The 22,126-nt window shown below is 49.8% G+C and overlaps 1 protein-coding gene across 1 annotated transcript; it reads left to right on the forward strand.

Annotated features, from left to right (window-relative positions):
• Positions 1-12,736: 12,736 nt before the first annotated feature.
• On the forward strand, positions 12,737-18,822 carry RPS7 (ribosomal protein S7). Its single transcript, XM_039257373.1, has 7 exons — positions 12,737-12,820; positions 13,023-13,106; positions 13,376-13,447; positions 13,895-14,038; positions 14,804-14,868; positions 18,046-18,196; positions 18,714-18,822. Exons 2-7 carry the CDS (start codon positions 13,032-13,034, stop codon positions 18,789-18,791), a joined length of 585 nt encoding a protein of 194 aa, XP_039113304.1. The 5' UTR covers positions 12,737-12,820; positions 13,023-13,031; the 3' UTR covers positions 18,792-18,822.
• Positions 18,823-22,126: the final 3,304 nt, after the last annotated feature.

A 22,126-nucleotide genomic window follows, 5' to 3' on the forward strand; every position in this document is an offset into this window, starting at 1 on the left:
AGGGAGACAGAATCTGAAACAGGCTCCAGGCTCTGAGCTGTCAGCACAGAGCCTGATGTGGAGCTTGAACCCACAAAACATGAGATCATGACCTGAGCCAAAGTCGGATGCTTAACCGACTGAGCCACCCAGGCACCCATTAAAATTGTTTTTATGTTTATTTTTCAGACAGAGAGAGAGAGAGAGAGAGACAGAGCATGAGCGGGGGAGGGGCAGAGACAGGGAGACACAGAATCTGAAGCAGGCTCCAGGGTCTGAGCTGTCAGCACAGAGCCTGACACGGGGCTTGAACTCAAGAGCTATGAGATCATGACCTGAGCTGAAGTCAAACACTTAACCCACTGAGCCACTCACGAGCCCCCAAGTTGTGTTTTGTGAATAAAACCTTCTACCGTTCTAAAACATGCTTCTGTAAAACACATTAGGATTTCCCAAAATGTGCAATTTGAGGGACAACTCTCTGAGGCCATCCCTTGCTTCAGGAGTAACACATTTGTTTATTAGCGCCCTGCAGCGTGCAGACACCAGAGCCACTCTCGACCCAGCCACTCCTGACATTCAGGAAGTCTGCGCTGCCTCCCAGGCACTGTGCTGAGTACTGTACACACACCGCCATGACTGATCCTCGTGACGCAGTACTAACATCATCCTATTTACACCTGAGAAAGCTGAGATTTTGAGTCATTACATTCCCCACACACCCTCCTACAGTGTTGGTGGGAATGTAAGCTGGTGCAGCCCCTCTGGAAAACAGTGTAGAGGTTCCTCAAAAAATGAACAATAGAACTCCCCTATGACCCAGCAATAGCTCTGCTGGGAATGTACCCAAGGGATACAGGGGTGCTGATGCATAGGGGCACATGGACCCCATTGTTCATAGCAGCGCTTTCAATAGCAGCCAAAACATGGAAAGAGCGTAAGTGTTCATCAACGGACGAATGGATCAAGAAGATGTGGTTTATCTATACGATGGAATACTACATGGCCATGAGAAAGAATGAAATCTGGCCTGTGTAGCAACATGGATGGACCTTGAGGGTGTTATGCTGAGCGAAATAAGTCAGGCAGAGAAGGACAAATATCATATGTTTGCACGTGTAGGAGGATTAGGAGGAACTTAATGGAGGATCATGGGGTAGAAGGGGAAAAATAGTGAGGGAGAGGGAGGGAGGCAAACCATGAGAGACTCTTGAATGCTGAGAACAAACTGAGGGCAGATGGGTGTTGGGGGGAAGGGGGGAGATGGGCATGGAGGAGGGCACTTGTGGGGATGAGCACTGGGTGTTACATGGAAATAAACTTGACAATAAACTATTTAAAAAAATACATTGCCCACAGCCATGCAGACAGACAGGGCTGTGGCCAGGACTCAAACTCCAGTCCGGCACCCATCCTAAGGCACGGTTCTCAAAGACCAGCCACAAAACCATCACCCGGGAACTTGTCAGGAACAGAAATTGGGCAGAATCCAAACTCTGCAGGTGGAGGGAGCCCAGCAGTTTGTGCTTGGACAAGCCCCTCCCCCAGGTGGTTCTGATGCACACGCAGGTTCGAGGACCCCCGCCCCCGCCGCAGCAGCCGGCCACGCTGCTTCATTTCTGTCATTGCCTCTCACCCCAGTCTTGTGAGGTCAACAGGCAGACCTTAGGTCTCTGTGACAGGTGAAGAAACAGGCCCGGGGAGCTGTCTGACTTGGCCAAAGTCATCCATTTGGTTGTGGAACTGGAACTTGACCCCAAATCTTTTGGCTGTTAATCTGAAGCCGTGACCATCACAGACGAGGAATGGAGGCGGTGGGGTCACAGCAGGAGCCAGTGAGCTCATTTTGCCACCTTTCATCAAGGAAGAGAGGAGTGGCCCAGAGCCGGGGTCACTGTAGCACACGCTCGCTGTGATAGCCGCCCACAAGACTCCATCCTCCGTGCACCATGCGATGGGTGCTAGGATCACCTGAGCCATTCAGGACTTTGCAGCTCCTGCCCTGAGGTCCTGGGGCTACGACAGTCACCCCTGGGAGTCATGCCCATGTGGAATCGGGATGCAGTATGGTTTCCCTAAGAACCACTTCTTGAGGCTCCTGGGTGGCTCATTCAGTTGAGCGTCTGACTCTTGATCTTGGCTCGGGTCATGGTCTCAGGGTTATGCGATCAAACCCATGTGGGGTTCCGCACTGAAAGTGGAACCTGCTTGGGATTCTCTCTCTCTCTCCCTCTCAAGACAAATAAATAAACTTAAAAAATGTTAACTACTGAGTTAAAAAGAGTGAACTAAGGAAATTATGATGAGTACTATTCCATGGTTATAAATGAAAATATTTTTTAATGATTTTATTTATTTTTGAGAGAGAGAGCAGGAAGGGGCTGGTGCAGAGAGAGAGAGAGAGAGAGAGAGAGAGGATCCGAAGCAGGCTCCGCACTGACAGAAGAGAGCCCACTGTGGGACTTGAACTCACGAACTGTGAGATTATGACTTGAAGTTAGATGTTTACCTTACTGAGCCACACAGGCACCCCTAACAGAAAATATTTTTATTGACTGGAGAAGGATGTTAACAAAGTAACCACTGGGCATCACCCAGGCTGGGGATATCCCTGCCCCCCACCTGCCCCTTCAACGTGCACCCACAGGTTCTACTAGTTGGGGTAGTTTTTCAAATCTGCCCCCTCAGCCTGAATAGCTGCTGAAAATGCCCCCATGTAGCCCGAGGACATGATTACCTACCTAAGGGCATTAAATGCAATCTTCCTAGATAATGTACTTTTTTGTTATTTACCTGAAAGTGACCTATTACCAAGGACAGTGCTAGCAAAGTGTAACACCTGAGAATCATCAAGTCAGCAGGGCTTTGTCAGTCAACTTCCCAGACCTCAGGAGGACCTCGGCTCAAGGGGCGGGGGGTGAGAGGTTACTGGTGTGCTGGCACCGTGGGGTGGTGCACGGTATGGCCACAGCAGAGGAGAGAGGGTAGAAACGCAGCGCGTGTGTCCACCTGTCCTCACCTGTGCCCAGCCTAGGCAGTTCACATACACTGACTGCAAATTTCAGCTCTACAATTTACCAGTTGTATAACTGTAGTGAGTTGCTGAAAGGCTCTGTTCTCTCCTCTGATAAATGGAGATAATGACGTTGTGTATGGTGGCTGTGGATTCAGACAGTGAGAGGCCTCTAACACAAGCACGTTCCCAATGTCACATCAGTTCTTTTCATCCTGTACATGTTCCGTGAAGATTGATGGGAAGCCCGGTGTTGCTTCTGGTGAAATATATTGAAGATGAGCAAGTTATCAGTTTATGGTGAAAATCAAGTGTATTTCTGTATTTTAAAGATTAATATTTGAGCAGTTACCTTTCTTCCACCTGATAGGTCATGGATATCTATAGATAATACACTGTTACATAGGGAGAGCGACTTTGAACCTTTCCAGAAGCAGCCAGTGACCTTGCTTCATTTGTAAGGACACAAGTCTAAACCAGACGGACTCCATAATAGGCTTTAAGTTTCCCCTCTAAACTAGAAGGCCTAAGTTTCAGTTTCCCTGAAACTATCAGGCAGCTACACACTGCCCAAGGCAGAAGAAACTGCCCACCACTTCACTCCACCACACTACCTTGGCAACACCCAATCAAGAAAGGCCAGCAACTATAGATAAATCTCAGCTGCCTAATGTAAAAGTTAACCCATTAGACTCTAGGCTCGCTCTATGGTTGGTTAAATTTAAAAGTACTCTAAAATTGGGGCGCCTGGGTGGCTTAGTCGGTTAAGAGTCCGACTTTCGCTTAGGTCATGATCTCGCGGTTCGTGAGTTCGAGCCCCGCGTCGGGCTCTGTGCTGACTGCCAGCTCAGAGCCTGGAGCCTGTTTCAGTCTGTGACTCCCTCTCTCTCTGACCCTCCCCTGCTGTCTCTCTGTCTCTCCTAGAAATAAATAAAACATTAAAAAAAAAAGTACTCTAAATGTTGTAATTGGGTCTCGCCTAAAGTAACAAATACTCTAGACAATGTGTATGGTTAAACCCGCTGCAAATAATATTGTATAATTATGATTGGATCACTGTTCCCATGTCAATAACTTCTGTAACTCCCCCATCACAAACCCCATAAAAACCCTACTCTGCCTTTGTTCGGGGCTCTCGGCATGGATCCACTGCGTTGGTGAGGTCTGGGAGCCCGAGCTCGAGCCCGTAATAAAGCCCTTTGCCTTTGCATGCGTGATTCGGTCTCCCCGGTGGTCTCTGGTCATTGAGGATACTGCGATCTGGGTATAACAATTGTGTGCATTTGGTTTTCACATTCATCACTGATTTGCACCTTCATTTCATTCCCATGCTCCCCACTGGCCAACAGGCAAGAATGATAAAAACCCTGGCTGCTGTAAGTGGAAGGGACACAAAACCTTTTGCTAAATTCAATGTATTAATTCCTGATCAGCCAGACAGGTCCATAAATTCATTTTGCACGCAAGGACTCTGCAGTAACTCTCCTCCAGTCGCTTTATCAAGAACACTGGGCGCAGCGGTGTGGGGGCAGCAGCCTTGGAGGCCGGGCTCGCTCACCTGTCTGGCCTCTAAGGCTTTCTGCCTCCAGCGCGGACATCATACACTCCCAGCACTGGGTCGTTTTCAGTGGGGCACTTTACACAACATAGAGCTAGCTTTCTTTTGTTTTTTTAAAGAACAGATCTTTGCTGTTTCACTGCATGCCCACCCCCACAGCTTTGTCCTGGGCCACAACTACCCAGGCAGGGTCTTTTGGTCCTTTAAGGAGGAAAATGTCCATACTGTAATTCGTTTCCTTCATGCTGCAAGGAATCTTCCTCAGTTCCCGGTTACTATGGCTATTGTAATTCCTCTCTACGTCCGGTCCTTTGTTACTCAAAGGGAGTGTTAGAAATGTAAGATATTGAGCCCCAGGCCAGAACTTCTGAGTCAGAATCTGTATTTTACAATGATTACCAGGAGATCCCTTCACACATTAAAGTAGGAGAAACACGGATTTTTTTTTTATTGATATGATTGAAATATTTAACATTATATAAGTTTGAGGTATAGAAGTGTTGGTTTGATACACTTATATACTGCAATATTATTACTACCGTAGCACTAGGGGACACCATCAGGTCACATGATTGTTTCTTTCTATGTTGAGAACAGTCAAGGTCTAGTTTCTTAGTAACTTTGAAGTTTATAACTCAGTAGTGTTATTATATTCATTATCCCACCTTCAGAATTTTGTAGAAACACTTTTTTTTTTGAGAGAGAGAGCACGTGTGAGCAGGAGAGGGGCAAAGGGAGAGAGAGAGACAATCTTAAGCAGGCTTCACACTCAGTGCAGAGCCCAACATGGGGCTTGATCCCATGACCCTGGGATCATGACCTGAGATGCTATCAAGAGTCAGATGCACGGGGCACCTGGGTGGCTTAGTCGGTTAAGCGTCCGACTTTCTCTTGGGTCATGATCTCGCGGTTCGTGGGTTCGAGCCCCGCGTCGGGCTCTGTGCTGACTGCCAGCTCAGAGCCTGGAGCCTGTTTTGGAGTCTGTGACTCCCTCTCTCTCTGACCCTCCCCCTGCTCATGCTGTCTCTCTCTCTCTCTCCTAGAAATAAATAAAACAAAAAGAAAAAAAAAAAAGAGTCAGATGCTGAACAGACTGAGCCACCCAGGTGCCCTGAAACACCAAGTCTTAAGCCCAGAGATCATTTACTTTAACTCATGAGATTCACATCTCAAAAGGAGAGGGAAGAAACCCATATAGTACAATGAAACTGGAAGCTTTATCGCTTAACAAAAATTTAAAGAATATAATTTTGTGTTTTAGTGATAGATGAAGAAGCATAGTTGGGGAGTTGAGGACCTCATATACTTGATTTCAGGTAAGTGTTTGATTTCTTTTTTTTTTTAATTTTTTTTAATGTTTTATTTATTTCTAGGAGAGAGAGAGAGAGACAGCGTGAGCAGGGGAGGGTCAGAGAGAGAGGGAGATACAGACTCTGAAATAGGCTCCAGGCTCTGGGCTGGCAGTCAGCACAGAGCCCGACGCGGGGCTCGAACCCACGAACCGCAAGATCATGACCTAAGCAAAAGTCGGACGCTTAACCGACTAAGCCACCCAGGCGCCCCATGTTTGATTTCTTTAAAATTAAAAAGCTGAGGGGCGCCTGGGTGGCTCAGTCAGTTAAGCAACCAACTCTTGGTTTCTGCTCAGGTCAGGATCTCACATGAGATCGAGCCCCACATCCGGCTCTGTGCTGACAACACAGAACCTGCTTGGGATTCTCTCTCTCTCCCTCTCTCTGCCCCTTCCCCTCTCATGCTCTGTCTCTCTCTCTCTCTCTCTCTCTCTCTCTCAGAAATTAAAAAAAAATTGTATTCATATGTTGCCCTTTGTCAATCCTGTGAAATTCTAATGTCCTTGGTCACTCCTCAAGCCCCTGCAGGAAAGTGGAAGGCAGGCTGGTACCGGGCGAGAAAGAGCAGCGGCCCTGACCTCCAGGAGCCAGCAGGTCTCTGGAGCTCTCCCACTTGACATGGACAGCAGAGAAGGCCACTCTGTGACCATGACTGGTGAAGACAATGACAAGACCCCTCCAAAATCTTCGCACACTAACATAAACATGGTCCAAGCTACAGAATACCGAGCATCCCTTCCTCTGGACTCAGAGGAGTGGCTGTTGCCTGTCTCCGTGTTAACGACAGACTGCGCTCCTTGTACATGGGGTTTATTAAATTACCCTGCATCCTGATGGCATCGGCCCTGGAGCAAATGCCACCCTCCCGCCCTGGCTTTCTCCCAAATCACCTAACACAACCCCAATCCTCCAAGTCTTTCCTAACATCTTATGGAGCGTCCCACAGCTGCTCAGGATGTGGGTCTCCCTTGCAGCAACGTGTAACAAGCCACGCTGCTCAATCATAGGCGTGTTCGTGGGGCTCGCCGGCTGTGGCATCGGCGCAGAGCACCAGGGCCTCAGGAGAGGCCTCTGCGGACTGCACACTGCAGACTTTGGTACAACAACACGCCAGCTCAGAAGCGAGTATTATATATTATAAAATGAAAAAGAACTTACAGCTTCAAAAGTTATAAAGTGTGAATGATCAAGATAAGAATTAGGCATCTAAAACTTTTTTCTTTTTTTTTTTTAAATGTTTTATTTATTTCTAGGAGAGAGAGAGAGAGACAGCGTGAACAGGGGAGAGTCAGAGAGAGAGGGAGTCACAGACTGAAACAGGCCCCAGGCTCTGAGCTGGCAGTCAGCACAGAGCCCGACGCGGGGCTCGAACCCACGAACCGCGAGATCATGACCTAAGCGAAAGTCGGACGCTTAACCGACTAAGCCACCCAGGCGCCCCCTAAAACTTTTTTCTGAATATGTGAAATACTTGAGTTCTGGTATTGAAATTTAAAAATAAGGGGCAGTTAACAGTTCAGCTAGCAGTTATTTCTATGCATTTTGTTGTTTTTTTTTTTAAGTGTATTTATTTTGAGAGTGTGAGAGGGTGAACATGAGTGGGGGAGGGGCAGAGAGAATCGCAAGCCGGCTCTATGCTGTCAGCGCAGAGCCCAACACAGAGCTCCATCTCACAAGCTGTGGGATCATGACCTGAGCCGAAACTAAGGGTTGGATGCTTAACCGACTAAGCCACCCAGGCATCCATTTCTATGAATTTGGTATTGCTGCGTGTCATTGTGGGTGGATGACTCAGAAGTCAGCTAAATGAATCCACTTAAATGTTGAGACTGGAGCATTTGGGTGGCTCAATCAGTTAAGCGTCCAACTTCGGCTCAGGAGATGATCTCACAGCTCATGGGTTAGAGCCCTGCGTCAGGCTCTGTGCTGACAGCTCAGAGCCTGGAACCTGCTTTGGATTCTGTATCTCCCTCTCTCTGCCCGTCTCCTGCTCACGTGTGCTCTCTCTCTCTCTCTCAAAAATGAATAAAACATTTAAAAAGTTAGAGAATTTTGGAGAGTGAGTTGAAGTTCTTTCAATCATCTCGATGTAAAGTTGACCATCTTTCTCCTAATTGCTGAAAGCCACCTTGGTTTGAAATTTTTTTAATGTTTTATTTATTTCTGAGAGAGAGAGAGAGAGAGAGAGCAGGGGAGGGTCAGAGAGGGAGAAACCACCTTGTTTTGTGTATTCAGAATCATCAGCTGTGAGCATGTCAAAACCCGCAATATGAAAATAAGCTCGAACAACTGACCCAAAGTGTCCATTGGAGAAATTTCAATAGATGCCAGAGTGGGACATGAGTAAACTATGGAATGAAGCAAACTAACTGCAAATCCTACTAGAAAAATTGTGAATGTATTAACTGTAGGTTTTATATCCATATTGAACTATTTTTTTGAATTTGTTTCCCATATTGCCAGATAAAGCAAGTAATTGTATTTATGTGCTTAGGAATCAGATGCTTATTAGAAAAGGAGATCTAATTATATTTTTTTCTTTACATTCAAGTTAGTTAGCATATGGTGCAACAGTGATTTCAGGAGTAGATTCCTTAATGCCCCTCCCCCATTTAGCCCCCCCCTCACAGCCCCTCCAGCAACCCTGTCTGTTCTCCTACTTAAGAGTCTCTGTTTTTGTCCCCCTCCCTGTTTTTATATTATTTTTGCTTTCCTTCCCTTGTGTTCATCTGTTTCGTATCTTAAAGTCCCCGTATGAGTGAAGTCATAGATTTGTCTTTCTCTGACTAACTTCACTTAGCCTGATACCCTCTAGTTCCATCCACGTAGTTGCAAATGGAGATCTAGTTATACAAGCAAGGGTTTCAGAAGGGATGCTGCCCTATTAGAACCAGACTGGGAATAGCACTATGAACTTGTATCTGTACATGAAAAAGTGATTTATGATGTGCATCTTTTCTACTTCCGTCCACTGACAGGGTTTGTCACCAAATCTCATGCCCAGCTGCCCATCTCCAAATGCCAGTACTCAAGACTTGGTGTTACCTGAAAGGAACGTGAGCTTCATGCAGGAGGTCAGCCGCCCACGGAGAAGGTGGGCTCTGGTCCAAAAGCCAGCTCCGTGGTTTCTGCCTAGCCCAGAGGGTCAAAGGGACAAGGGTCTCTGATGAGTGTGTGGGTGCAGGGGTAACATTCCCTGACTCTGTAGATTTAGTGGTGCCTACCGTTAGCTTCCAGTGCTTGAGGGCTGTGACAGGTGTAATGCCTGCCCTGTGATGTGTGGGGCTTCTTGTTCTTCTCCTAAAAGACTTATAGATACGCAAGGAGGACTAGTCATCATATGACCTTAAGAGCACCTACTAGAGATCATCGTGCTAGTTAGGAAGATCCAGGCGGCCTCAGGAGGAGCCCTGTGATGCACCCTCATGTCAAGGTTCTGCAATAAAAGGAACCAAGGCTCTTTGGAGAAAAGGTGAACCCCATGTGTGAGACAGAACAGTGTGAGCGTGGAGCAGCTCCTTATGCCAGAAAGCAGGTGCTCAAAGAATAATGGAGGTGATGGGGCATGGAAACTCCTCTAAAAGGGGGCTGTTTTATTATTATCATTTTAAAATGGATATTTGAGAGAGGGAGAGGGAGGGAGAGAGAGAGAGACTATGAGCGGGGGAGGGGAAAGAGAGAGAGAGGAAGAGGGCTTGATCCCATGAACTGTGAGATCATGACCTGAGCCAAAATCAAGAACCAGACACTCAACCGACTGAGCCCCGTAAAAGGGGCTGTTTTAAGTCATTTAAAGTTTTGCTGACCCAAACTGAGTGACACAGTTTGATCATCGGAGCAGAAAACTGGCAGAGGTTGACTGGTACAGTAAATCTGAGCAGTCCTGAGTCCATAATGATACACACAAACATGGTTCACACAGTGAAAGTTAAGTGAATAGGACAGATTACATTCCTGTTGATATTTGTTACTCAATCCTGTTTGTATTACTGATATGAATCAGTAATACAGTTAAGAAACCAGTACATGCAAAAATACGTTAGTTCTCTAATATAAACGTTATAAAGCAACCCCTAAGTTTTGGATGTGAGCCTAAAAATACCTATTAAATGTACACATGCAACATTCTATCAGGTTCCAAGGTTTAAAAATTCAGCATATCCCATCAGGGTTATAATAATGTGTGGACTTGAATTTCCCCTGTGAAATCTACTTAAAAGTATACCTAAAAAAATTTGGAACATTAAAAGAATAAGGAGAATACTGTGAACCACTCTACCCACATAAAGTCAACTATTTTTTTAAAGTTTATTTACTTATCTTGAGAGAGAGCAAGAGAGGGGAGTAGGGACAGAAAGACAGGGAGGGAGAATCCCAAGCAGGCTCCGCACTGTCAGCACAGAGCCCAACAAGGGGCTCAATCTCACAATCCCTGAGAACATGACCTGAGCCAACACCAAGAGTCAGAAGCTTAACCGACTAAGCCACCCAGGTGGCTATTCCTCCAAAGCACAAACTTTGTTTTATAAACTTTGTTTATAACAGAGATTCAAGGTGGGTTCAATAGTCGAAAATCCATTAATGTAATCCACCATATTAACAGGCTAAGAAGACTCACGTGATCCTATTAATTGTTGCATAAGAAGAATGTGATATAATCTCACTCAAAAGTCTAAGGAAAACAGGGTGAAAGGGGATCTTCCTCAACCTGATAAAGACCACCCACAAAAAGAAACCCTAATGCTAAATCATACTTCTGATGAAAGATAGTGCTTTCCCAGAGATGGGGAACAAGGCAAGGAAGGCCTCTCCCACGGCTCCTACTCAACAGAGCTCGGGAACAAGGAAGAACTTCAGGAATACACCTCCTGTGCAGCTCCCGCAGAGTGGCAAGGTGAGAGCCGGCTGGAAAGGCATGCAGACCGGGCGCCTGGGTGGCTCAGTCGGTTAAGCATCAGGCTTTGGCTCTGGTCATGATCTCGGCTCTGGTCATGATCTCACGGTTCATGGGTTCAAGTCCCGCATCTGGCTCTGACAGCTCAGAGCCTGGGGCCTGTTTCAGATTCTGTATCTCCCCCTCTCTCTGACCCTCCCCTGCTCATGCTGTCTTTCTCTCTCTCAAAAATAAATAAAACATTAAAAAATTAAAAAAAAAAAAAAAAGGCATGCAGAGTAAGGAAATAGAAATAGTTCCTAAGAGTGTTCAGAACTACTGCCCAGATGAGATTAGAGGTGCAGCCAAACTTTTTCTTTCTTTCTTGAACAAGCGAACTCTTAATTTTCCAAGAAGATAGTGGCCTTTTTTTTTTTAAGTATTATTAGAAAAACATACCTAGCTTTAAAGCTCTAAGATGAACACAACTTTAGCTTCGTAAAGGTGGTTGAAAATCTTAGAGACCACCTGGTATAAGGTTCTCAGCATTTTTTACAGTGCTTGGTCCATAGTGGACAGTAACCTTTATTTTTATTTTTTTAAAAATTTTAACGTCTTATTTATTTCTGAGAGAGAGCGAGAGCGAGCGAGAGAGACACCGTGAGGAGGGGAGGGTCAGAGAGAGAGGGAGACACAGAATCTGAAGGGGGCTCCAGGCTCCGAGCTGGCTGTCAGCACAGAGCCTGATGCGGGGCTCCAACCCACGAACCTCGAAATCATGACCTGAGCCGAAGTCGCACGCTTAACCGACTGGGCCACCCAGGCGCCCCGACAGTAACCTTTAAATATGACAGACAAGGAAAGTGAAGCTCAAGTAGATTAAATCATGTGACCACGGCCAATTTAATTTAGCACAAGTTGTTCTCTGCCTGGAATGTTCTCCCTGGTGCATAGCTCCTACTTCTTCCACATCTTTTCCAAAAACTTCCGTGACTTCTTAGAGCACGAATCTTCCTTGTCCCTTTTACTTATCTTACTGTGCATTACTATCACTTGTCATCACACGCTTGGTCTTGCCAGTACTGTGCGGGCTTCCTCACTAAAAGGTAATCTTGCTGAGGGCAAGGAGTCAGCGGGTTCTACTTAATCACTAGCACCTAGTGCAGCATTGGCACAGGCTGCAGACGTTACAAGTTATTTGTGAATTACGTGTTTTGTTCCTCTCCAGGTTAGGGGTCCCACTGTACACGTGAGTGTGTAGTGACAGCATGGCCCACCGGTAGGCACTTTTCTAATAAATGCTTCTTTGTTGAACCCAGGGTTTATGTGGCTCCCCCCCCCCCGCAATTTTTCATCAAACTCATTCTGTGCTGGCTTCGAGGTCAGGCCCCGCCGACTCCGGCTCTCCCGCCCCGCTCGCGTGGGGCGCCCCCTCCTGGGCCGTCTCCCCACCCCCCACCCCCCGATCGCGCTCCCGCGCTCCGGGCCCGCACCACAGGTGCCTGCGGACGTCCCCACCTGCCCGCCGCACCAACAGCAGGCGCGAGGGCTAAGTGTGTACGGCCGGAAAACCACGTTTACTCGTAAAGCACTTCGTTTCCAATGAGCTCCGACGAACGACATCTCATTGGGTTCTCTCCGCGCTGAACAGGAACCCAAGCCTCCGGCTCCTTTTCATGGCCTCGGGGAGGAAGTGAGTGTCCTCCGGTTAAATGAGGGTTTTCTGAACATCCTCTCTTCGGGGTAGAGTTGCTTTTCTCGGGCCCCCGTCTCCCGCCCAGACCCCGGCCCCCGCCGGGAGCTTCCGCAGCTTCCAGAGACGCCTCGGAGAACAGCCGGGAAAAGGAAACGGCGCGGCCGGAGGAGCGCTACCGCGGTCGCGGCCGCCCCGGAGCCTCTTCCTGGGACTCTCTGGGCTTCGACCTTTTCTCAGTGGTTCTTCCGGTTTCTCTCGCGCTCAGTTCCCGCCTCTTCCCCTCCGCCGCCGGGATTTGAGGAGTTCTCGCGAGACTTAGGCCTCTTCCTAGACCGGCGCTCTCACCAAGGTATGTTGGCGGACTTCTCTCCGCCGGGCTTTTCCGCCGACTCTGAGAAATACACGTGTTGGAGCCCTCCCTGGATCGGCGGGCCCTGCTCACTGGGCGGGGATACGGCCGATTACCCGGGCTGTGCCCCCCGATGGCTTCTGCGGGGTGGAGCGGGGCCGGGACCGGCGGACTCCTGAGCTAGGGTGCCCTGTACTTGCAGGAGAAGGCCATGTTCAGTTCGAGCGCGAAGATCGTGAAGCCCAATGGCGAGAAGCCGGACGAGTTCGAGTCTGGCATTTCCCAGGTGAGCGGGGAGGCAGGTCGGGCCCCCCCGGTGCGTGTCATCCCCCCCCGCGCGTTCCCCTCTCCGGTGGGTGTCCCCCCTACCCGGCGGGTGCCCCCCTCCCAACAAGTGTCCCTCATCCTCCTCGGCACGATTCCCCCCACGGCGCGTGTCACCCGGGGTGGACGTGGGGACGCGTCCGGTGGGCGGTCCCGAGTGTCCGCACGTGGGCGGGGGTGGGTTGCGGGCCGCCGCGCTGAGGGTCCGCTCGGGCTCTTGTTTCTCTGCAGGCTCTCCTGGAGCTGGAGATGAACTCGGACCTCAAAGCCCAGCTCAGGGAGCTCAACATCACGGCGGCCAAGGTAAAGGGGGGCTTCCGCCCGGCGCGTCCCACCTCATACTCGTCCCCGTGGCTGCTCCTCCGCTGCGGCGTTCGCTGGTGCACTTTACAGGGTGCGGGTCTTGAGTCCTGGAGCGGGAACCCACTTTATCAGATTCCCGTCTTTGGTTTAGACGCTGCGGCGCGTGTGGACGGGGTTAGAGGTTGCCCGTGGGACAAGTGGCCTCAGTTTCGGTGGCACACGTTTACCCTCTGGAGCACAGCGTTGTCCAGGCCTCTGTGTCGGATTTGCAGGGATGGGAGACGCAGGGCTGGGCCGTGGCAGTGGGAAAGGGCGGGAAGAGGAGTCTACGGGAGCTGGCAGAGTTCGGGGGTCCTGGCGCATGTGATCCAACCGTGCTGTGCTGGATGGGAAGGGGGCCGGTGAGAACTTGAGATAAAAAGTGGTCGTTTTGTTTTCTTCATTTAGGAAATTGAAGTTGGTGGTGGCCGGAAAGCTATTATCATCTTTGTTCCCGTTCCTCAACTGAAGTCTTTCCAGAAAATCCAAGTCCGGCTTGTCCGCGAGCTGGAGAAGAAATTCAGCGGGAAGCACGTTGTGTTTATTGCTCAGGTGTGTGTGGTCCTGTTGAACGTTTCCTTCTGGGAATGTTGTTAAAGTCGCTGGTGTTTCACTCTGTGCTCGCAGCAGGTTGAAAAGCTAAAGGGCATTTCTGCTGTTCCTGTGAAAATGGCTCTCCTCGTTTACAGGGTCACAGTGGCATAACTGTTGTGACCAGTTGTTTGCAGGGCAGTCACGGGTGTGTGGTGGGTCTGAGCCATGGTTTGTCTGCAAGGCGGAGTTACCCGCTTGAGGCCCGTGCTGTGGAAGCGGGGCGCCTGTAGGCTTTGGGAGGGAAGCAGGGGCTCAGAAATAGTTCGTGGCAAGGGGCCCGTAGTCAGGAAAGGTCGTGGTGGGTTTTTCTGTTTGTTTCTTTTTTTTAAGTTCAGATCTGGCCTTGGGGCAGGGGCAGACGGGTGTATGGGGTGAAGTCCCATAGTGCGAATCACGTCGCGCTGTGGCGCAGCAGGCATGTTCGTGCCCACCGAAGGTGTGCAGTGTTTGGGGGATCAGATCAGGAGCGAGGGTGGTTGGTTGTTTTGGGTTTTTTTTCCCCTGGCAGCGTTTGAGTATGTTTTCTGGCTTCTGAATGAATTACCAAGAAAACGGGAAAATTCTTGTCAGGAATTCTCAGTGTAGCTCGTTTGGCCCCAGGTGCGGTGACTTCCGCAAACCTTGAACTTGTTGTTACTGTCCTTTCGCTTTTAAAGCATCTTGACAGTTCCTAGCTTTTCTGCTAACCTGAGATTCTTCTTTTCTCCATGGTAATCTTCACAGAGGAGAATTCTGCCTAAGCCAACTCGGAAAAGCCGTACAAAAAATAAGCAAAAGCGTCCCAGGAGGTGAGTATTTTATCAGCACCAAAAAAGTGTGTTGTAAACCACTTCCCGACAACTGATCTGCTCGGTTGTTTGTACTAAGAGTCGTGGTGGGGTTTTCTCTTTTTATTTTTCTTAGTTACTCGTTTATTTTTTAACTTACATCCAGGTTAGCACATAGCACAGTAACGATTTCAGGAGTAAGATTCCAGTGATTTCATCCCCTTTGTAAAACATCCAGTGCTTATGTAGGTTCTAAAATCTAATATTGGTAGTTTAGGAAAGCTGTTCACTTGAGGATTTTTTTTTTAATTGAAGTATAACTGACTGTTGGGAATTTTTACTGAGTAACTTAGTTTTCTTTTTTTTTTTTTTTAACTTTTTTTAATGTTTTATTTATTTCTAGGAGAGAGAGAGAGACAGCGTGAGCAGGGGAGGGTCAGAGAGAGAGGGAGTCACAGACTGAAACAGGCTCCAGGCTCTGAGCTGGCAGTCAGCACAGAGCCCGACACGGGGCTCGAACCCACGAACCGCGAGATCATGACCTAAGCGAAAGTCGGACGCTCAACCGACTAAGCCACTCAGGCGCCCCTGAGTAACTTGGTTTTCTTAATAATTATGTATAAATGCTTTAAAATTAATTCTAGGGTAAGAGTTGTAGAACGAATAGGTCGTTGCTCTCAGAAAAGAGGGTTTTCTCCAGTTCTTTGGGTAAAGGACAGGGACAGCGAGGGGGTCCCATGTACAGCTGTGGAGGTGTGTGCATTGGGGTGGGTCTTTATTTTGTTTTGTTTTTTTAATTTTTTTTTAGCATTTATTCAGTTTTTGAGAGACAAAGAATGAGTGGGGAAGGGGCAGAGAGAGAGGGAGACACAGAATCTGAAACAGGCTGAGCCATCAGCACAGAGCCTGATGTGGGGCTCGAACCCACAAACTGTGAGATCATGACCTGACCTGAAGTCGGATGCTTAACCGACTGAGCCACCCAGGTGCCCCTTTATTGTTTATTTTTGCGGTGAGTTAAGGCTAAGAAACAAGGCACGTTTTTTTGGTTGCTGACGGCGCAGGTTAGAAATGTGGCTGCGGTTGTAGATGCTGACAGACAGCGTTCTTTAAACTTGATTGACCTGGAGGTTTTCTGGCATAAACTCAGGTGTTGAGCCGCTGTTGGCCCCTTGATCTGGGCCTCCTGGTGTGTTGCTGAGCTCTGCTCTCCCAGAGCTGGGTGACTGGGACCCTGCGGGCCCTGCCCGGGGGGCTGGGTCAGGAAAACTGTTGGGCACCTGTCCAGCCGCCAGCCGGGCAGCACCCTCACGCAGTCTGTCCTGTGCCTTGTGCCCTTAGTCCTAAGGGACGGGACGACTGGCCCAAGGCTGGCAGTGCTGGGGTGTCCTGGCTTCGCCTTGTCTGTAAAGCCACTGAACAGATGGGCCCCGCAGATGCTCCTGTCGGGGAGGAGGGGTGGGGGAGGGGAGGGCAGGGGCCACACCTGGAACTTAATCATCTGCCTCAGTACTTTGAGCCTGGTCCTGGGCAGTCGAGTAACATAAGAGTGCAGGGAATTTTGGTGTTCGGATGGTTTGTGAGCCCAAGGTCAAACCCACGGGGCGCTTGAGAGCGTGTGGGCTGCTAGAGCCCGAGTCGGTGCTGAGTGTGAGGACGACCCCCCGCCCCAGCTCTCGCTGTCCCCCCTCCCACACGTGGGTTTTCCCCCTTGGGTCAGGGGACGGCGACCTCGTGTTCCTGGTGACCTGCGCTCCTGGCCCGGCCGCCTCCCGGCCCGGCTTCCTGCCCTCACTTCTCCCTTGTCAGCACTTAGCCGCCTGCTCCGACGCGGACTGAGTCCTGAGACTGACTGCTTTTTGTTCTCGTTTCCATTGCTTCTTCTCTGAGGCAGGACGGTTCGTGGGGTTGGGATGGTCGTGCCCCGTTTTATTATTTTTATTTATTTATTAAAAATATTTTTTTTTAGTGTTTGTTTTTGAGACAGAGACAGTGTGAGGGGGGAGGGACAGAGGGAGGGAGACACAGAATCTGAAGCAGCTCCAGGCTCTGAGCTGTCAGCACAGAGCCCGACGCACCCACGAACCGTGAGGTCATGACCTGAGCCGAAGTCAGACGCTTAACCGACAGAGCCCCCCCAGACGCCCTGCGCCCCCTTTTAATAGCGTTGGATTCGGGGAAGATGTGCGCCGCTGGGGTTCCATCCCTGTTCACGTTTTAGAGGAGACGGTTGACCACGTGCGTGTGTGTGTGCGCCTCCTCGTACTGTGGGCACGGGCTTGATCCAGTGGCGCACCCCCGTTGTTGTCTGAGAGGTGACGGAGGATTTGGGAGTGGCTTGCCCCTGAGCGTGCCCTCTGCAGCCATGGAGCAGTAAGCCCTTGGCAGGCATTCGGGGGCCCCTGGACGGTGTGCGGTGTGCATAGGAGCTGCCGGCCCAGAAGCAGACGCGTGGGAAAGGGTCTCGGGCACGCTGTGGGGAGAGGACCTCTGTGAGCTTCGTGACTCAAGGTGCCTCAAAACATGGCACCTGAGAGCCGCCTCTTCTCTCATCCCCGGCATCTGGTCAGCCCTCGGGGTTCAGAATTAGTGGAACCTCATTGTCAGGCAGCCACATAGGTCGTGAAAGTGACGTGATGTCAGGGAGGGGAGTCAGATGACCGCGGCAGCCTGTGTGGCGGGAGGAGAGGAAGGCTCAGGGCTGGGGACCAGGTGCCCCATCCCAGGACCGAGGTGGGGCTTTGGAGGCCATGGCGAGCTCTGGAAGGCTCTAGTGTTGGGAAGTTCCATGGTCACAGGAGTTGTTAGATGATTTGACAACTTCGGAGAAGGATGGTTTTGGAGACGAGTGAGTGGCGAAGACATTATTGAGGTGCTTGGTCGAAATCCCCACTGAAAGTACCCCTGAAGCTGTATGTACAAGTGAGAGTCGTCCCTGCTCTCCCGTTCCCTGGAGACGGTCCCCTGGCGCGGTGTGGGTGCTTTATAAGGTCCCGTCTGAGGTCACTCCAGACGGTGTGTTTCCGGGTCCAGTTTGGCACCGGCTCTGGTGGTAGAGTCGATGTAAGTGCCTGTTTGAAAACCAGTGGTAATTTGGTTTGGGGAACCTGGGATTTGCTTTTTATGTTCTTGACATGGGAAGCTCACTGGGGGGGCAGGCCTTCTGGGGTGCTGACGTGTGTCCCCATATCCCCTCAGCCGCACCCTGACCGCCGTGCACGACGCGATCCTGGAGGACTTGGTTTTCCCCAGCGAGATTGTGGGCAAGAGGATCCGGGTGAAGCTGGACGGCAGCCGGCTCATAAAGGTTCACCTGGATAAAGCGCAGCAGAACAACGTGGAGCACAAGGTGGCGGGGCAACTGCGTGGCGGTGGGGGAGGGGGGGGATCGGACCGGGCACCACCCAAGTCTGTGGTCATGAACTTAGGCCAGCTTTTCCCCTTCTGAACCTCAGCGCGTCCCCTAGGACTCGGTGTGGGCTCTCACGGGGGCTGGGGTGGGGTTGAACATCAAAATGCTCTGCCTCGTACTTTGCTAGGAAGTAGAGTAATTCCCCTTAGACCCTGTGTCCTTCCGGGACAGAGACAGGGCTGGTGTCAGGGGGACTGTCCCTTCCTTCGTGCCTGGGACAGTGTCCGTGATACGGACGGTCCCCGGGCGCCATCACGGACTGTAGAGCCCTGTCCCTCAGCATCAGAGACAAGCTGGTCCCCAGTATTGGGGGCGGGCGTGCTCTGTGTGTGTCCCTCGTCCCCTCTGTGCCCGGGTGCTGAGTGGGGAAGCCGCGCAGGGCACTGTTCACGAATCGTTAGGCTTTAGGATGAACGCGTAGTTAAGTTTTGTGATTGATTTTCTTCCCTTGCAGGTTGAAACCTTCTCTGGCGTCTATAAGAAGCTCACGGGCAAGGACGTTAACTTTGAGTTCCCAGAGTTTCAATTGTAGACAAAAATGATTAAATAAAACATTCATGGGATTCTGTTCTAGGTGTGTTTTTCAAAATGGCAGAGGCCGGAAGATTCTGAGCAGAGAGGGTGTCTGCAGGCTGTACCAGGAAATGGGTGCATGTGAGGGGTGTGCCCGTGGTGTCGGAGGAGGCATGGCCACATGAAATCGCCCCAAAGGGCCAAGTGTGGGCGCTCTGGCAGGCCCAGCCTGAAGAAAACAGGTGCCGGTGTGGATAATGGGAGCAGCCCGCCTCCACCCCCTGCACCGCGCTCGTGTCTCCCGGGAGGGAAGGCCACCTCGAAGCTGAACTTAAGAGGAACCTGGGGGTCAGTCGGTGAGGTGTCTGCCTCTTGGTTTCCGCTCAGGTCCTGATCTCGCGGCCGTGGGATCAAGCCCCACATCGGGCTCTGCGCGGACAGTGTGGAGTCTGCTTGGGATTCGCTCTCTCTCACTCTCTCAAAAATAACCATTTAAAGAAAACCACAAACACAAGTTTATTGCTTTATCCTTTTTCAGCATACGGTTCAGGAGCTGTAAGTGTATGCACGGTTGTGAACGTGCGATCCTGTAAGAAGTGAAACGGCCCGTTAAGCAGCCCCTTCTCCCCTTCCTGCAGAATCAGAATTGTCGCCCACATTCACAGCCGGGCTTCTGTGCATCAGTCCAGTGTCTATGATGATAAGTTTGGGGTGGGGGGCAGAGCAGCAGCGGGAGGGCTGTACCAGCCCTCTCCTGGGTGACTGGGGGAGGGGCAGATTCCCGGTTTTGTGACACCTGGGTTGCTAAGCCTTAAAACTGCCTTGCAGGGCCAGCCCGTTTAGGAGGAAGAAACCTGGAAGACAGCCCCAGGTGACCTGTTTTACACCGATCAGCCCTGCAGGGAGATTGAATCCTAGGAAGCCTGTGAGGGGAACCGGTGGTAGTTTCCCACTGCAGGATGGGGGTCAGGCCTGTGAGGGGGAGGCAGTCCCAGAGGGGCTGTTGTAGACGGGGTGGGGTGCAGACACCCTTGTGCTGGCCTCGGTGCTGCCCCAGTTGGGTTACTCAAGCTGGGGTTGATGGCTGAGCGAGGAAGGCTTCCCTAAGGGCGGGGCGCAGTCACCGTGAACTTGGCTTTTCTCCCAGGACCCCTTTGCCCTTTCCTCCTTCCTACTGCCCCACCATGATCAGCTCAGCTGCTCCCAGTTTGGGATAAAGTTTGATCTCAGGCCCTGGATGACTGCGGGCCCGCCTCACCCCTCCCTGGCACGAAGCCATCTCTGTTTCCTGGGCTCTGCATTCTTCGTGCTGTTGGAGTAGGCCTGTTCTTGCCTAACTGTCCAACAGCGTTTAGCATATACTTGGTCTTCAGAAAACGCCAGATGAGGGGCGCCTGGGTGGCTCAGTTGGTTAAGCTTCCGACGTTGGCTCAGGTCATGATCCCATAGTTCATGAGTTTGAGCCCTGACTTGGGCTCTGTGCTGATGGCCCGCTTTGAAGTCTGTGTCTCCCTCTCTCTGTCTCTCTCTGTCCCTCCCCTGCTCACATTCTGTCTCTCAAAATGTAAACATTAAAAAATATAAAGAAAATACCAGATGAAGATGAAGGAAAATTCAGTTTTTGTGGTCATAAACCCAGAAACTTGCGATGGGCTGTAGGTAGATAACATGGTTTTACTTTTATAAACTGTAAGAACGTATTCTTGGGTGTTCCCACTCAGCCTGTTTTCTTACCTGTAAAATAGGATTTTACTACTTTAACAGCACCTGTCTAAAGACAGTGATTTTTTTTTCTTCATGTTTTATTTTTGAGAGAGGTAGGGACAGCATGAGCAGGGGAGGGTCAGAGAGGGAGAGACAGAATCCAAAGACAGGCTCCAGGCTCTGAGCTGTCAGCACAGCCCCCATGTGTGGCTCAAACCCACGAAGTGTGAGATCATGACCTGAGCCGAGGTTGGACACTTAACCAGCTGAGCCACCCAGGCGCCCCAGTTTCTTTTTTTTTTTTTTTAAAGAAGTGACCAGTGCCCAGGATTTTAAGCATCTGCTTCATTAAACTGCACGTGTTAGGCCTTTGGGGTCATCTGCCACGGCCCCTGAGTTACAATAGTGCAGTTAGGCTTCCTAGTAATGGGGGCTTTCTGGGTCACATTAAGTGGTTGAATCTTTGAATCAGTGGTCATGAAGCTTGCTGTATTCAGTCTCACTCCATGGGAAACAAGACTGGTAAGCTTCCCAGAAATTTTTCTTTTAAACAGTTCTGAATCTGTTGGCTTTTCTATGATGCCAAGTGGCTGTCCAGAGTACTCCTGGTAGACATTAAAATGATACCCATGCTCCAAGAAAATACATTTTAGCATTTTGTGAGAAACTAGTGTGTGCTATTTTAGCATGCATATTTTAAGGTGGCCACTGGGAAGTGCTTTCATTTTAGGTACCGTTGTCAGCTGTAAAATCTGCATATGGTAAAAACTTGGAAAAGAATATTCTAAGCCTCTTAGAAACCTACAAAGACTCAGTTGACTTAGAGTTCACTTGTTAGAAACAAATCCGCAGTAATTTCTATTGCTTTAGAAGAACACATCACCAGAGTACCAGGAAAGGTGGAAAATTTTGGTGTTGGCCAATGCACTTGCCCAACTGACGAGGAAGCAGTCAGTGATACGCTTCTGTTTGCGTGTTTCCCTGGAAAAGCCTTTATCCACATACAACAGGGTAACAATATGGACTGGTGAGCTGTGCGGCCATCACCCGCCCTCAGCAGCTGGGTGTTTTATTGATCTTATTTAACCTCCTTCCACCTACCCCCTTTTTGCTGGGGATTTTTTTTTTTAATTTTTATTTTTTAATGTTTATTTTTGAGAGAGAGAGACAGAAAGAGACCGGGTGCGAGAGAGAGGGAGACAGAATCTGAAGCAGGCTCCAGGCTCTGAGCTGTCAGCACAGACCCTGACGCGGGGCTTGAAACCACAAACCACGAGATCATGACCTGAGCCGAAGTCGGACGCTCAACCGACTAAGCCACCTAGAAACAGGAATTTTATTTTATTTTATTTTTTTAATTTTTTATTTATTTTTGAGAGAGAGGTAGAGACAGCATGAGCAGGGAAGGGTCAGAGAGAGAGAGAGACACAGAATCGGAAGACAGCCTCCAGGCTCTGAGCCAGCTGTCAGCACAGAGCCCGACGCGGGGCTCGAACCCACGAACCGTGAGATAATGACCTGAGCTGAAGTCGAACGCTTAACCGACTGAGCCACCCAGGCGCCCCTAGAAACAGAAATTTTAAATGGAGCAAAATAAATACTAATTTTAGTGAAAACCATATGATTGGCTTAATTTTTTAAAACTTGGTT

This window comes from Hyaena hyaena, unplaced genomic scaffold (genome assembly GCF_003009895.1).
Source record: "Hyaena hyaena isolate Hyena2069 unplaced genomic scaffold, ASM300989v1 scaffold_612, whole genome shotgun sequence".
NCBI classification, from domain to species: domain Eukaryota; kingdom Metazoa; phylum Chordata; class Mammalia; order Carnivora; family Hyaenidae; genus Hyaena; species Hyaena hyaena.

Bases quoted from the DNA above. Each gene is read 5' to 3' on its own strand.
- RPS7 (XM_039257373.1), top strand. From the start codon at position 13,032: ATGTTCAGTTCGAGCGCGAAGATCGTGAAGCCCAATGGCGAGAAGCCG. The intron at 13,448-13,894 runs GTAAAGGGGGGC...TTCTTCATTTAG, and splicing joins TCAACATCACGGCGGCCAAG to GAAATTGAAGTTGGTGGTGG. The intron at 14,039-14,803 runs GTGTGTGTGGTC...TAATCTTCACAG, and splicing joins ACGTTGTGTTTATTGCTCAG to AGGAGAATTCTGCCTAAGCC.